This window comes from Haliaeetus leucocephalus, unplaced genomic scaffold, assembly GCF_000737465.1.
Source record: "Haliaeetus leucocephalus isolate CR32 unplaced genomic scaffold, Haliaeetus_leucocephalus-4.0 Scaffold83, whole genome shotgun sequence".
In the NCBI taxonomy this organism is placed as follows: Eukaryota; Metazoa; Chordata; class Aves; order Accipitriformes; family Accipitridae; genus Haliaeetus; species Haliaeetus leucocephalus.
Genome location: NW_010972519.1, coordinates 1,061,838 through 1,079,101, shown reverse-complemented (window position 1 = coordinate 1,079,101; position 17,264 = coordinate 1,061,838). Strand labels below are relative to the sequence as shown.

The window sequence follows — 17,264 nt, the reverse complement described above, 5'->3', positions numbered from 1 at the left end:
TCATCAGATATATGACATTTAATTCTTCATTATTCAAAAAGATTAAGATTAATTAAAAGGTAAAATCTGTGCTTTGTCTGAAAGGGGTACCACCTTTTCATGCTACAAGTGCAGACAGTATTCAAATAGGACGTGCACATACTCTACTCCAGGAAAAGCCCACCATACCTATGATTTGCAAACCTCAGGCACCAGGTTTTCTTCTTGATTCCTAAAAACTCAATAGCAGGAACCCAGATACTAGCATACGTAGATGGAAATACACATCTGCTATGCACAGGAAATAGAACTGTTCATGTAATTCACCATCTAGTGCAACCCATGGGGGTTGGACTAGATGATCTCTGAAGGTCCCTTCCAACCCAAACCATTCTGTGATTCTGTGCTATACCATACTCTGGCAAGTACCAGTACAGCCATTTACCATGGCACAACAAGAAGTCCTGTGAACCCAATACAGTACTAGCTACCTGTTTTAGACAGTTTGCCGGTACTTCTGTTACTTGACGAGCTATCTCCTCTTGTCAGGACGGTTATCCCACCAAAACTGGCTGTCTTTGTTATGGCTGGCTTCAAATTTCGATTTGAGCTGTCCGAGTCTGTGCTGCTCCATGGCCTCTGGTGGTCTGTCCACTTCAATTCATTCTCCGTACTGCTCTGTCGACTGCCAGATGCCTTCCCCATGCTGTCTCTGTTACCCCTACAGATATCAGGAAACAAAGATTTATATAAAACCAAAACCCTGTCAGGGCAGAGCCTATCTTTGGGTACCCTGCAGTGGGTAATAAAGAAAAAGGAAATACTCTGCATTTACGAAAGCATGCCTGAAGTAGGGGATTTAGCCCCTGTATGCATTTGCCTTCAGCAAGTAAACACTGCTATACCCTTTTACATGCACGGCACTTAGCACTGCTCCAATTACACATACATCCTAAGAGCACTTCACTGGACAGGGCTGATGTAGTAATATTACACAGCACTGACGTAGCAGTTCTGTTGCCTGTTGACCGGTCTCTTCCCTCAGCAAACCCCTTGCTACCTCTCCCTTTGCTGTCCATCACCTGTAATATTTTTCTCACTAACTTCACCTGCCCTCTGCTTTTGCCTTCATATCCATCCTCCTTATTTCTATTGCACCTTCTCCCCACTCATCATCTACTCTGTGAAGTCATCCAAAGCTTTCCCCTCAACATGTGACCTCTCAGTGTGACCCCAAACTCTTCAGTGCTAATGCTCCACTTAGATATCCACCAGTTGTTTGGGTTTTTTTTTTCCCCTATGCATGCAGTAATTGGGTAGAGGCTGTCTGTCCTTGAACAGCTGCAGAGCACCCACAGTGTACTGTGAGTAACAACACAGTAAACTGTGAGCAGAATTTGGCTTATTTATGGTGAACCGCTTACAATGTGCTGCTAAAATGACAAAATCAACATGCTTATCACAGCTTAGTGCACCAGATCATCATCCCAAGTGATGCTAATAACACTACCTTTTGGAAGGCTTTTTAGAAGACATTTTCCACCCCTCCGCCTTATTTTACAGTATAATACTTTGCAGGCTCAAAGCTCTTTCTACAAATCAAAAGGATGGGACTGTAGCTATTTTTTTTTCTTTTGGTCCCCTTTCTCCTTGTGAACATGGCTCTTGCTTTTTATTTGGAGAACCTGCCGAGCTGTATCACTCGGGATGTGAAGGAGCAGCGTGTCAAAGATGGGATCAGGCTGGTGCGTTCCCTGCCTGGGAACAGAGCATCTCACAGATGTGATCAGCAGTATTAACCTGTTGGCCTTTGCTAGACCCAGACAGTGGGAAAGCATGAAGAGAAACAGCACAAAAGCAACAAAAAATGGAAATAAAAATTTCCATAAAAATGGAGAAAGGTTTTAAAAAGAAATTGTCCTTAAGATTTAATTGGAAAGAAAAAAAACCAAAGTATGTTATTTACAGACTCTTTTGCATTCTTGTGCTTAGAAATTAACAATTCTCTTATATTTATATTCTAGTGGAAAAGAGGGAGAGAAACAGAATGCTCTTGTATCCCAGTTATCTGTGCTTTGGGGTTACACAAAATTCCTTTTTGTTCCCCAAACCCAAACAGATATTTGTTATTAAAAGTGTCTAAGATGCCTCCTTACTCCTGCATGCCCAATCCAAGACTCTTAGATCATCAAGGCTAGCCCAAAGTGTGAAGAAAAGTTTGGCTGCCAGCTGCCTGTGGCCCTGGGACACAGCTCCAGATGCTTCAGCACTGCTCCTTATCTGGTACAGTCTTGCCATCTCCTCCATAGCTGTTGTGCTGATGTGTGTAGTCAGCAACCACACGCCAAATAACCCCGAATCCTTTTCTCCTTGTAATGAAAAATTATGTAATACAGATGATATAGGTTTGAAATGACACAAACTATCACTGCCACATATGCAAACTACAATGCATATAGACATCCAGTGATCACCTTTCTTCTGCCTAGCTATCCCCATGCCTTACTAGATGAAGGACATGCTTCTGAAAGCATCCATTACTTCTGCCTGCTCTGTTTAAGACTTGTGGCAACTGATTGACTTTAAAAGCAGCGTGGCATGCTCAATTCTGGTTGATTTGAATTGAACCTGTGGGAGCTCATACTGTGGGGAGATAGCCTTTCTGTCACCATCAGGTTGGATCTTCCACTGATCCAGTGTGTCAACTGATAAAAAAGTTCTCCATGAAAATATGGACTGACTCCTCCTGATTCCCTGTGGCTTAGGACACGATTTGGGATACATCTGAATGTTCTCTGGGCAGAAGGAATTGGAGTTTGGAAGACAAAGTTCACAGAGGAAAAAGTTTCAAAACATTGTTGCTTTAGATAAGGGAACTTCAATCAGTCTCACCTTTTACTTCAGCTTTTAAGAAACCAACAAAAGGAAAAAAGGTCAGTCTGGGCACTAGTCTGTGAAACGTGTCTGTCGTATACACTAGAGCAAAATGAACTTCTACCAGTCACAGTCACCCCCAAATTGTGGCAGTCCGAGCAGCTGGGCAGCTAAAAATCTCTTATGATTCCTGAGCCAATGATCCATAAAACCAAAGAAAAGCGTCCCATTGTGACCTCCCCATTCAGAGGGGGAGGGTGGGATGAGCAAGTTAAGAACTCTGTTCCAACCAGAAAAATGACATACCCACACCCATCGAGGTCTCCCTCAGCGAGGAAACAGACAGTAACTCTCACTCAAGATTTCAGAAAATGAATATTAAATAAATTCATACAAACCTAAACAGCTGTCTTTTCTTATGAGTATCATTGCATATACTACTGTCTTCCAACAGCCTACTGAAAAATGAAAAGAAAGATTATGTAACAGACATGGTAATTCAAATTGATCTGATCTGTAAAGCTGTATTTAATTTCTAGCAACATCTTCCAACTTGCACTAGATTCATAGTTTAAAAAAACCCCACAAGGCTAAAATTGTCCGTTCCGCCCCCCCCGTTGACTGTGCACAGTCAACTGAATATAAGAAATGTCAGCCAGGGAGGCTGAAGGTCATTTAACATTTCCTGTTACTGAGCAAGGTAATTCTCAGAAGCCAAGGAACCACATATCTACATCCAAAAGAAAATTCATAAAAATATCACCTAATAAGAACATAAAAAATGCAAGCCAGCAAAATACTGCATATATAATTTTAAGCACTTGCTAAGTCGCTTGGAAGTCTCTGCAGCTCAGAGAAATGCTCAGGTTCTCTGATGAAAAAGAAAGGCAAAGCACTTAAACACATACCTAACTTTCAACACAGCAAATCAACAAGGTTGCTCATGCGCACAGAGCTAAGTACGAGTTTAAGTGCTTCACCTGATCAAAGGCTGTAAGGCACGCAGCAAGAAAAAGCAGCATTCTGAGGAACACAGCTGAAGTCTCCCTCCTGACAACAACAGTACAGGCAGTAACAGAAGCCCAGTTTCCAACCTGGCCTTTTACTGGTCTCCATTTGGGTATGCACCCTCACACCAGGAAAGCTGGTTGGCCAGCTCATGGGTTCGAACAAAGCAAACCATGTGCAAACACCAGAACTGGCCACATTCTCCTGCACGCAAGTGTGGGATTGAATGCATACACCAACAGAAGCCTGGCTATGAAGTTCGTGGTTTATCCCATCCCCACCCTACCCTCAGCAGTGCAGCGTCTGAGCACTTTCCATACTGACTTGGGAACATGAATAACCAACGTCATGTTTATTGTCCCAATCTCTCCAGAGAGGAAAAGGTAGGTTTATGGGAGCATCTGCTTTTTGCTTTTCGGGTTCCTCTGTTGCAATTTTGATTTATTTTGATAAAACCTATCTCCGTAGTCATGATACAGAAGCAGCAGCTGAGGAAATATCCTTGGCTCTCAGAATACAAGGTGGGTAGATGACAGTGGCCATTACCTCCCGAGAGCCTTCCCTCATTCCACTTACAGGACTGTCCATCGGAAAAGCTGGTTTGTGCCATTACTGTGGCGTCATTTTCTACAGGAACAGCCTTACCCATAAATGCATCTGACAGATGTAAGGATGGACAGAGATAGAAATACTGTGAAAGATAACCCCCCCTTCTTCAGTTTTAAAACCTGCACAGGACAGACTTGGGCTAGCACTGCTCAAATACTCACCAGTGAAATTCCCAGTGTTTTGGTTAAAATCCTTAACTGCCATAAAGGTGCACAATTTCTAAGATTTTCAACACAGTTAAGCTAATTTATGGCTGCTATGGAGCTAACACTTCATATTCTGTAGATCTTAAACACAGGTTCTTCTTCCCTTTGCTTTAAGTGGATTTATTACAATAAAAAGAACATCCATAAGAACTATGACACAGTAATGCAAAGCAACAGTTGGCTGAGGTATCACCATTTCATTACTACAACACAGCAGTAAAGCAGGTCTGGTCTGGGGGACTCGGGACTCTTCACAAGCACCAAGTGAAGGCAGTGCTGCCACTCAGTCCCGCAGGGGAGCAGGTTAAACAATAGAAACACAAGTGTGGTGTTTTATAAATACCGTCATCCAGCCACTGCAGGAGTGCTTTTTAAAGATCAATAAGTTAAATTCTAAAAGCACTCCAGAGACAGATTGGTCATTTGAAATGAAACTTTAGGTGGGCTCCCCCCTCCCTCCAACAATCTGCTTTTTAAACTGAAATGCAAGGTCTTGGGAAAGCAGCAGCAACATCTTATCTGCTCAGATACAATACTGCAAGGCAATCTCTCCCCCCCCCTTCAAGCACAAAAACACTGCAGATAATATGGATTACAAATTTGCTCAACAGTCTTCATGTTAGAATAAACAACTATAGAACTACAGATAGACAAAATAATAAGAGAAACAGCTAAGTTTAACACCAAAAAAAAAAAAAAAAAGCTATTTTTTACCTGTTTTCCACAAAAAGGTTTTCCTGGGAGCAAACTGACTGAAAAATAAAAAAGGCATTGTATCAGACGTTCTAGATATGCTCTGCTGTTCCAATTCCTTCCTTGATTTTAGAATTACCTCCCCTGTTCAGGCTTAAGGGGATTTCAATTCATGCATCATTTGCATTTGCAGAAGACAAGAGGGAAAAAAGGTCAAGAATAAGGTCAGGCCAGTAAAATAAATTCCATGCATTACAACACATTGCCAATGAGGGGATCTCAGTTTGGAAACAAACTGAAACTTCTCAGTCCTGAGATCAGAAAAAGGTAGTATGTGCAAAATACTGGCAATTTGAAGGGGAAAAACATTTTTCCTACATAATGTAAGGTTCCACTGGTCTGCCCTACCACCTCAAAATAAGATTGCAGAATAGGACAGAGCTGCAGGTAGGAAGGACAAACAGGAGGAAAGCATGCAGAATTGACAAAGTTCTTCAAAGGGAGAGAAGATACTGCAGTACTTAGAAATACCGTGTGATTTCACATTTTACAGTTGGAGAGGAAACAGTCATACCCGCATTAAGATGTAAAATGATGATAATCATCTTAACAATAATATTAACAACAATAATAGTCTATTGCAAAAAGGTTCTCTGCTGGAGGACTTAGATCCCGAGAAAGGTGAAGGGCTTGGAAGAAATAAATCCTATGGGCAAGTGTATAGTTCTTTTAGCATCACTTAATTTTTTTATGTAGAGAAACGAAGCTGTGCTCAATTTCCCATGAATAATTCTCCCTCTTTGATTTTTTTCATTTCCCTCTCTTTATGTTCACTACACAAAGTGCCTCATAGCTGTCACTGGATTATATCTCCATGAGGTACAGTAGAAAGGATAGTACCTGCAATGAATTTAAACAAAAGGCAGGCAAAGGGAGGAGGGCACCTGAGATCATGCCCATTACTTCTGTAACAATGGGACTCAGCTCAAAGAATAATGCAATGCCATCATTAGCTATGTCAAATTTTAATGGTATGGGATATACACGGATTTGGGATGTTTCTGTTTTGAAAAGGGTCAGCTAATGACCTACTCAAAGAGCGCTGGCCAACACCAGAAGCAACACCCTGCTCATTCCCAGTGCTCCAGCAGATGCATGGGCTAAGTTTTCCCTTGGCACTGCAGGCAGTGCCATCACATCAATTTACACAAGGAAGAAATTTAGCCATGAGAAGGCAGTGTGGTTTCTCCTTGAAGCTGTAATTCACCCACCCAGCATCGATATCAGGGAACATCTGACAGCTCCATGGGCTTCCCAGGCAAGCTCCCACCCTGCACTCCTACTAAACACACAAGGCTCTGGGCTGCATCGGTGGCAAGCGTGTCTCTCCTTAGCACAAAGCCTCAGGATATCAGGAGCAAGTTCTCCGTTGCCAGGGACTAAATTCGCGCCAGCTACAGCAGACCTAGGGTTTCACTCCAGGCGGAGAGGAGACACAAACTGTTCCACCTAAAACCACTGGGATTCTTTGTACAACTATGACACTGCCTCTTCTCTCATTTTATGTACTTTACTCACAAGGTTTCATTAACAAGTGTGGCTGTGCAGACTTCAGCATAGTCTAACTACCTACAGGCACAGTGAAATCACCCTGTAGGCTTGTATAACCTCAGCTGTGGGGCCGTGTCTTCACTCTGAGGTTCACGATAGGCATTTGTGCACTGACTCCACTGCAGTCACGTTGCCAAAGCACCATTACAGCTACTCTTCCAGAATAAGCGAGTAAAAACCTTTGCCTAGACCAGAGTACTTGTCTGTGTCCCCACAAAGTTACAAAGCAAAAGGGCATGTACCTGTCTGGATTTTTTTCTTTTATTTTTTTCAAGTTTTTAAAGAGACCAGGGCATAAAGCAGAACAAATATCTGGGATTTATATTTATCAAGCAAGTGGAGACTCCTGCTCCTTTTTCAGTGTCTTGATGGGAACCACTATCAACTGTATTACAGACTTGAAGACAGAGTCTGTAATAACTCCATTTGTCTTCCTGACTGATGATGCTGGCACAGAGCCACACAATCCCTGGAAACTATTTTTCAGTACAGGTGCGAGGCTGAGAAGACAAGCACACTTTATTATGTTATTCTTACTGTTAAAAATCAGATGGCTAAGCAGCTCTGGATAGCAATTTAGCTACTACAAGGTCAGGACTTACTTTGCTGATCTATAGCATCAATAATGGTCAATTTAAAGCACCAGGAAAGCTTAAGTACACAGCACAGCTGTTGTCAAAAATATTTTTAAAACACTTGGCTCTTGTATACTCAAAGACACTGACAACAAACCTACAAAAGGAAAAAAGTTATGTAAGATTACCTACAAATTCGTCTCCTTGGAGACCTCTGCATGCAAGATTTCCATTAGGGTGCTCTGTATGATTAATTGTCATTTATGAAACGAGCATTTCATTCTTCAATTTCCCAGAACCTTTTAAAGTCTCAACTGGAAAACGTGCATCAGCTCTGCCAGTGCACTAGGTATACTGGGGGCTGCTGCTCTTGTTTTTAATTACATTAGCCAACCTAGATAACTATTAACATGCAGCAATATCCTGCAGTGGATACCATCAGGTAATCATTTTCATGTCGGTTAACAAGACATGATAGATCTCAGACTTCCAACTAATGGTTACTGCTTGATCTGCAGCCACAAGCAAAGGCTCTGTACAACAGTAGGGGAGTTTTAGTACCTACAGGTTTACGGTAGCCAACACAAGGCATGTCTTTGTTTTGGTTTTATTAATTTTAAACTCTCTTCTTCCTAATCTCTTCCTACTAGAAGAATAGGACAGGCTGAAGCCACCTTTTCAAATATTTCTTTCACAACTGCCTTTAAACAGAGAGTGATAAAGATCCTCAGTGTTTTCTTAAATAGAGGAACCATGATTTATTTTAGCTAAAGGATCTGGCTCTTCAGAATACACTCCTTACTCAAAAACAGCCATTACAATTAACAGCAAAAAATAAAAAGCATGGTGTATTTCCTTTAATAAGTTCCATGTGTATCAATGGCAATTCTAGCATTTGTGTAAGTAATAAAACATCTACATTTTTTCAGTGAATACACAATGATTACTAGAGAATACATTTATGAAAAATGGATGGTCCTTACATGATTCTGGCTCATGAGGTTATACATTGCATTAACCTTGAAGAATGAAATTTCTCCCACATAATTTGATTGCTAGTCTTTAGAATCAGTTTTCTGCATGCTTAAAAGCCAAACATAGTGTACCATTTACACATGTGTTTGAGATTCTCATTTATATCTACAATTCAAATTAACACACAGGGAAAGAACAACGTATACTTTTTTTTATTCTTTTAGATTGTTCTTTGTTTTTCTTGGACAATGACTTTTCAACCTGCTAAAAGCAACTAAAGCAGTTCAGACAAGAAACTTCTTCACAAGACCCAGATATTCCAGGTCCTCTGCTCCAGTGCACCTGGTTGTAAAATTCATAAACTGTTGTAAAACTAAGTTTCCAATAAAAGCATGATTTAAAAAAAGAAGGTTGTAGGCTTTGCAATTAAAAAATAACCTTGAAAATAACTTTGAGCATAACAGAGCTCATACAGCACTGTTTTACTGTTAGCAGCCTGAAAAGTTTGAGGTGCACTTTGTAGTTCTTATTTCAGTGAGCTGGAACAATCACATTTATTAACCATTTATTTCTTCACCAATCCTTTTATTAAGATATCACATTAACATGCTTTTCAATCCCTGCCACTTGCTATGACGCTACATGTGACAGGAGTCATTAAAACCTCCTGCTCCCCTTGTCAAAATTTATGATAGCCAACACAGCAGATGGAAAACTTGCCAGAAAGTGTAATTTAAACTGACTAATATCAGACTAATCATCATAAGAACTATCATAATGATGGCATTATTCATGAACATATTTATTTTTTTAAAACCTTCCCACTTGGAAATGAAGATACCTGGTGCACTAGAGTGCTGCAAAATCAAAGGAAGGACAAGCAAGCTTTCTGTTGGCTGGTATGTGGGGTCCAGGTTAAGACATTTTTTGCAGCACTTGAAACATGCACTGAATTTTTTGCCCCTGTAATCAGACTGCCTTTTCCTCCTAAACTTTGTTCAAAGTTCTGACTTTTGGGCTGATATGTTATCCAAAGAGTTTTGGGTGCCTCACACACGTTTAGAGAGGGGGTGGTAGATGCAACAAGTTACAGCAGTACTCTTGACCTTCACAGCTGCCCTTTGGAGACCTCTCATGCAAGCTCTCTTCATGCATACTCCAATTAGAAGCGAAGTATCTATAATCCATTTGCTAAGGTTCGTAAGCAAGGCACTGATAAAGGCTTGACTACAGCAGGGTAAGCAGTACAGAGATAATAAAAATACCACATGATTAATCCCTCCCTGTGTCTCTTTCTACATCTATAATTTGCAGGATGACAACGCTTAGGTACCTACCTCAGAGAAACCTGGGGAGAATTGGATTAATTAACGGTTGCAGAGGGCTTTAAAACTATAAAGTCTTACATGCAGTAAGTGGCTACCTATAATAGGAAGCCATTGCTCTCTTTCCTAAAATTGAAAAAAATAACATTGTCTACCACCACAACCACTGACATCATCCTAAAACCACCTCATATCTGTGAGGAGTGCTCCACTCAAAGAAGCTCAGCTAAGACATATATTCCTGTTAATATTATTAGTACAGGTTGCTGAAATTCACTGCACTACGGTGCTCACTAACACCTGCAATAGCAGAGAGAGAGAGCAAATGAGTGGATATGAGAGAGAGAGGGAGAGATATCTAACATCGCTGATCTTTAAAAATGCTCACTCCCAATCCATTTAAAATGCCTGCCACAAACCACACTGCTACTTAGGTATTGTCACTCGGAGATGCTAACCCAATGGACCACAACAACCTCCTGCTGTGGGCAATTAAAATGCTCACTGCTTGCCTGTCTTTAAAACTCAAGTATCTAAAGATAACAGCAGCAGCACATTGTGGAGGGAGTTTCAGCACACTTTTCCAGCCACCCCCACTTCCCAGCCTGGCATTTCTAGCTGCTGCTTGTGACAGAAACTGCATTATTTTGGCAACAACTTTCCATAGGGTATTTTTAAACAACATTTTGCCTCATTTGAAGTCTGCTTCAAAACCCAAAGATTATTTGGTTTTGCACAAGCTCCTTTGTCATAAGCCAGAAACAGCAACTTTCATATAGCGAACAGGTTGCAAAGAGGCTTTTGCAGCCCTTGAACAACTCAGAAACTCTACCATATATACTGTGACAGTATTTACATCAGACCCACAATGCTGAAAGCAAAACATAAACCAAAGGGCCTCTGCTTTTACTGGAATTGTCTCAGTTAAGAGAGAAAAAAACAAGGCTAAAAACATTCAGATGTGGCAAGCTACTTATTGAAAAGTAAAATTACTTAATCACAAGGGAGACAACACACACCTTAAAACTATACAATGTATTCTGCTAAAGAAAAATAACCTGGATGTGTGCAACTCCAAAACCAGAGCAAAATAAAAGGATATCTAAAATAATACTATTAGCCCTGCAACACATGAACAGTTTTAATTTAAAAGGACACTGTCAAATATGATTTTTAGGAATAGTTTTAATTGGGTTTATTCTCATATTCCGCTAAGTGGCAGAGCTCCCATTGAGATGTGAGATAAAACAATAAAATGTTGACTTTTTTCTTTTTTTCTTTTTAGGACTCCATCATTACAGTATTATAGCAAATGATAATTTTCTTCCTTTTTCTGGAACATGAGGTATTGCTCACAGATGTTTCCTATTTAAATGTTTTCCTCTAGCAATGTAGCTTCTTGTGCAAGTTCTGATTTTTCGGCAAAGGCAGGAATTATAATGCTTATTTCCTTTTATTCCTGTCAGAACAAAATCATCAACACTGTGACCGACTCTTTCTGATGGCAGAAATACAGTTCCTTAATCGGTCATTTCAAAAACCCTGTGCAATGCCATGTTTAACCTCTGTCTTTTCTTTGTTCTTAGTATCTTAGTGCTACAGCACTGGCCCAAAGAAACAAGACCACTATGAGGCTCTGCAGAAGGACGCTTACAAAATTTGATCCAGCTTGAAACAAATATGAAATAACACAACTATTTAAAATTATTGAGAGTGTCCATTTAAATCACTGCTCTTTGGTTGGCAAAAGAGAAGGAAAAAGGAAGGAAACCTAGACCACACAAACATGAACATTCAAAGAAACAGGATAAGCACTCCCCAGACAACATGCTGGGCCTGATCTCTCCTCTACCCTTCTCCCTGCAACTCTCATCACCTTGCTCTCCAGAAGCCAGTCTTCACAACTCTCCAGATCCTCTTGGACCCTCTGCGCCAATCGCCCTTCCCTGTCGCCTCCAGCTCCACAGAGCAAGTCCAGCTGCAGTGTTCGTGTTGGAGGGGGGCAAGACTGTCTGACTACCGGCAAAGGTATGGCACTAAAGAGGCAATTAAAACAACTACTCACATCTTGTGCAAATATTCTCTCCCTCACTCTCTGATACTCCTCTTCTCTCTCTTCAATTGATTTACTTCGTCTGTCATCTCTAAATGGAAGAATTCTGTTTTGCTGAGCAGAAAGAAAACCAGGAGGGTTATATAAGTTGAGCTGTTAAAAACTGCCATTAAGTAACTGTCAGCTGAGAATAATAAATGTTCACTTAAACAAATGAAGCATGAAAACGATAGCTGTCGTTCCTGCACGAAGCGCCCCGCAAGGCTGGGCACCTGAGGGTTTCCAGTTAGATACTGCATGTGGGTTCGTAGAGCGGGCGGCCGAAATAAGGTTTTCTGCACGGCTTTTGTGGACCCAGCGTCCTAAAATTGGGTGTTCTCACCCCAAGCCTAAGTGCCATTGCTCTCAACTGCTAAGATTTCTCGACTCTCCTACAGGCTGCGAGGAGCAGGAGGGCAGGCAGCACTGCGCTACCTACAAAATTGAGGAAATAAAAAAGGGAAACTAGGATGCAAGAGCTAAACTGCAAACCCTAGTAGAAACCCCCCAGCCTACATGTACAAGGAGAAGAAGTTCCAAATATTTGGTACAACAGTTTTAACCATTTCCACACCATAAGGAACCCTCAGACTTCAGTTTTGCTGGGAAACGAAGGGCCTCTTGGTAAACCACAGTGCAGGAAATGGCTGTGCCATGGGAGGGAGAAGAGGAGAAGAGGACCTCCAGCAAGAAACACTTCATTGGCAATTGGGTTTCAAGTACTGCTCCTTCTCCCCCTGCACCCCAGCACCTAGTGAAATAGGTCATGCTGCTTTCCTTTGGCTGACCCCCATGTTCACCACACCCTGAAAATGCTTGGGGTTTGTTTTCGAAACCAACTCAGATGCAGCATAACTGGCATTGCTGCTATGTACAACTGAAAGTCAAGGAAAAAAAGGAGGGGAGGCAGGGAAGGGGGAAAAAAGAAAGGAAAAATCAGTCGTTTACTGAAAATGAGGAGAGTGGCAACGAGAGACTCACTGGCAGGTCCCTCCACAAATATAACCTAAGCAAAGAAAACATACGCTGTCTTCTTACCTGTGAGAATTTTCTCATAAAAGCAATTCACATCAGAACCCTTTTAAATTTTTTTTGTTAACGTATTCCACATACACAGCTTGCACTGGATTGAAACAGCACAACACCTGCTTTTAAAGGCAGCACGAACACACACATTTCCCTGGCGTTCCCCTACTCATTGGGCTCACCTACAGTAAGGTAGTGTTATGGGCACAGGCAACACAGAGGGGGAACGTCTGCCACAGTACATGCACAACAAGCAAGTAAGTTACACAGACAGTAAAAGGTGGTAAGGGCACAGGAGGAGGGAGGGAACTAAAAGATGAAACTGATTTATTTTTGGTCAAAACTTAATTTAGGATGGTTTAAAAAAAAAAAAAAATCAGCCTGGCCTCACCATCACATGTTTGTTTGGGGCATATTTTTTTAATTTTTTTTTTTTTCTTCTCTCCTTTTTGGGCTACATCAGTTTATCATCAGTCCATACTGATATTCAACTCTGAAAGGGTACAACAGAAGGAGGAAGCTGTAGGGAGCGGAACAACTGCCATAGTTAGGCGAGACATTGAGAAATGCAACTGACACAGCCTTCCACGCAGCCCGGAGCCGCCGGCATTCCCCCTCCCGTGGACATGCAGCAAGTCCTGCGCCAAGCAAACCACCCATGCAAACCCACACACTGCCACGGCTGAAGCAGCCACGCCGGGGCTCGATGCTACCCACGGTGGTACGTACGCCAAAGGAGGCGGGAAGGGGGGCAGGAGGGCAGGGGAGGAGGAGGAGAGCAACAACAAAAGAACAACAATAACATCAGTCAGCCCACCTTCAAAAACAGAACAAATTTCAGCAACTCTCGAACCGAGAACCAACCTGATTGTCTTCTTTATCAATACTAGAGTTATCTCGCTTCAAGATAAATCGCTTCTGGGATTCTTCACCTTTTTCATCTTTTAAATGTTCAGAAAACCTTTGCTCTGGTCTGCCAGCAAAGTAAAACATAGCAATAAAAAAATCTTTCTTTTGGTTTTGCTTTGATCTTTATTTCTCAGTGCTCTTTGTTTTCACAGAGGCATTCAGTGCAAAAGCAGTTAACATTTGTGGTCATGGCGAGACGCTGCCTATAGCTGTCTGAGGCTGCTGTATCGCTGCTAACTGTTATTGCTATAAATAGCTTTTGTTGTTGTGTAGCAAGGAGCGGGAATCCAAAGTCTCAGTCACTGAAATATTTAGAGTCTCCTCACTGTGACTGAAGGACAGGGAAAACAAATCAACATACTGTATGTTAATTTGCTTCCTTCAGTAGCTGTGACCTCAGGCAACACTGCCACTTAGTGAAGCCTATCCACCTTTAAAAGTAAGGAAAAACTGACAGAAATCTTAAAAAAACCCAACCAACCAACCAACCAAAAAACCCCAAGAGTTTCCTCGCTCCTGATAAACAAAACTGGTAACGGGAGGGACTGATGGTGTTTTGCTTAAACAAAATATTATCTCATCACCATTAAGTGGGGAAAATACTCCAGAACAATCATAAAGCATCAATTAGTTCACCGATGTAAACCCATCCAGCCATTTATTTATTTATTTATAAAAGCCAAACCCCACTGGTTAAAAGCTCAACATTTTCAGGTGCGTAAGCTGGTAGGATGCTGTTCCACGTTTTCACCTTGTGCAAAAAGCAAATTTTAAGAAACTTCTCACGTCACTGAGCTGGCCACTGTCAATAAATAACACTCCAGCCTGCACCACTCCCAGACCCAAACCCATAATGTTTTAAGCCCCACTGATGTTGACAGGGTGGCCAATGGCTTTGACAACTGAGCTGTGATTCATACGCTGCTATCACCCAGTGGAGGGGCTGCTAACGCACAAGTTGTTTTTTAAAAGCAGTAATAATGCTGTGTCACACCGTGAGGTTTCTATCAGGGAACACAAACCTTATACTCTGTGCTGAAGGAGCTGCCACCTGCAATACTGGTAAGAGATGCTCATGTCTAGAGACCTACATAAACAAGACATGAAGTTTCCACTAACATTAATGGACCAACTGTGAAAAAATCAAAAGGTAGAATTTACAGAAGTCAGTGACTTTGTAAATAAATGTCCTCTAAAAACTTTAAAACAGAAATCTCAGCTTCACCTTTTTTCAGAACGGAAAATTAAACCAGATGCGTAAATCAGCCACCTTTTTGTTGTTATAGCATTCAGATTTGCACTTAAGTATTTAGCAATGGATTTCAAATAAAAATACAGCACATATTCCTGCCATACTTACAGCCCATTACAATTCATTGTCAGATGTGCAGGAAATACTTGTAATGAACTGTTAGAAATACAATATGAAGAAACAGCAGCTCTCCTGCCTTTCTTTTCTGCGTAAATTTGAAGGACTCCCACTTCTGCTTACAATTTGCATTTTTGTGACAAAGCGACAAAACATACCGGCCCCATTTCCATAGATTTTGAGAATTCAAGAAACCTTTGTCCATCATCCATAGGTGCTAGCACTAACAGATATAGGGCCCAACACATGAAAGTCAGCAGACTCTCTGGATGCCCTACTAGTCTTCTTTTGGGAAAGCCCAAATGAACATGGCTGTCCTCACAGTTTTCTAACCTAATGGTTTATTAGTGATGTTTCCTCATAAACAGAAAGGCTACAAAGCCCCATTAATGGATTGCGAGGTAGGTTGTTGTGCCTTTGCTCCCATTAATGAGCACTGTACCTGCACAGACGGAAACAAAGATTCGTTCCCTCAAATATTCTGCTTTGACAGGACCAGCTGAGGAATGTTATTTTTCTGGTTTTACATCCTAAAGCATGAACAAAATTTATGCAATTGTTACTATCAGTGTAAAATGTATAGTTGTAAACTATGTGCTGAACATCTAATAACCTATATACCAAGCATAATAAATAACTGGGATTTTAAAATGCAGAGGAAAAAAGTAATCAAAAATTAGAGAGAAAAAAAGCTTGAAAAAGCAATTTGGGAAAGTGTCTCGTCCAACTACTACCTTGTTTAAACAACAACATGGTTTTCATGCTTCACAGCATTATTTTCATCTTTTAATCCCATTTTCACTTCATTTACTATTAAGAAAATATTTCCATTTGTCAGAAGACAACAGGAAAAGCGTGAGATCAAGCCACGAGCCTAAACTAATGATCTGGTATGTGCCTGTTAATAAAATTAATCTACAAACCCAGTAGGTGATTAATCTCCAGTTGTGAAAAGAAGTTTGCCTGGGCAGAGAGACTCTGCAAACGTGCAGAGCATTACGGAGTGCCATGGTACTACCAGCACCATGAGAAGGTCCCTCCCTCGCAGTCATCACTGCAACTCTAGGTCACCATTAACAGTGAGGCTGCAAACAGCATGACCAGCTCAGTTAATAAGGATGCAAAGCCTGAGGGGAAGACTGTCAGGTGAGAAATAGGATACCACAGCAACAATTATCTTCAGGCACACCAACCTGCATGCCTTCCTCAAACATTAAAAATCAGAAAAGGATATTTAGGTGAAAGATATGTAAACTACCTGTTTTAAAGAAGATATCAGAGTCCAGTGATATTTACATGTTTCTGGTTTTTTCTTCAATACTGTTTACTGCATTTTCTTTTTTAACATCTGTTGCAAAATTGTATTATTAGTAGGATACAGATGGCAAACAATGTTTAAAACCAGTAAGTAGAACCAAATGCTCTAATCATAATCAATTGGGTAGAGAAGAGGTTGACTGCAAAGATTTGGGTCTAGTCCTCTGATGGAAGTCAGTGCAAATTCCACATTCACAGCTTTAAAGTTCCCTGTAACCGTATAATGCATTTGCTAAAAGGAAGCAGAGACCTTGTGGTTACTCTGGGGAAATTTGTTGCATTAGTTTATGAATTTGCAGGTGAATCAACTGCTTAAAAATGGAAGAAAATAGTACGCAATTTTGAGTAAGATGCAGGATACTTTCAATATACTAATACAGTATATAGTTACAGTAATACAGCAGATACAGTCGATTCATCTCATGCGAGTCCTAAATTAATAACAATCACATTTACTTCTCTTCTGAGCTTTTTTAGCCCTGATACTGTCAGTAGTAGAGTCTGCACGATATACCAAATGGTGGTTGTGCATGTAAGGGAAGGAATTTATCAAGCTTATTTTCAGTACTGGCATAAATTAAGATCTTACTCAAGTCAAAGCGTGGTTTACAATCATTATTACAAACACATTTAAAATCAGGAACTTATGCACTATTACCACCCTAGTTACCCAATTTACACCTTCAAATCCTAACC

General features: G+C 40.9%; 1 protein-coding gene across 1 annotated transcript in view; it reads right to left on the bottom strand.

Annotated features, from left to right (window-relative positions):
* The window catches only part of ARPP21 (cAMP-regulated phosphoprotein, 21kDa), a 109,581-nt gene that overhangs the window by 67,105 nt on the left and 25,212 nt on the right, over nt 1–17,264 (bottom strand). Inside the window, exons 11-15 of the mRNA XM_010582368.1 lie at nt 13,838–13,946; nt 11,921–12,022; nt 5,391–5,428; nt 3,252–3,311; nt 471–700 (exon numbers count right to left, since the gene is read on the bottom strand). Coding sequence (XP_010580670.1) covers nt 471–700; nt 3,252–3,311; nt 5,391–5,428; nt 11,921–12,022; nt 13,838–13,946 — 539 coding nt within the window. The remainder of the gene's footprint in view (nt 1–470; nt 701–3,251; nt 3,312–5,390; nt 5,429–11,920; nt 12,023–13,837; nt 13,947–17,264) is intronic.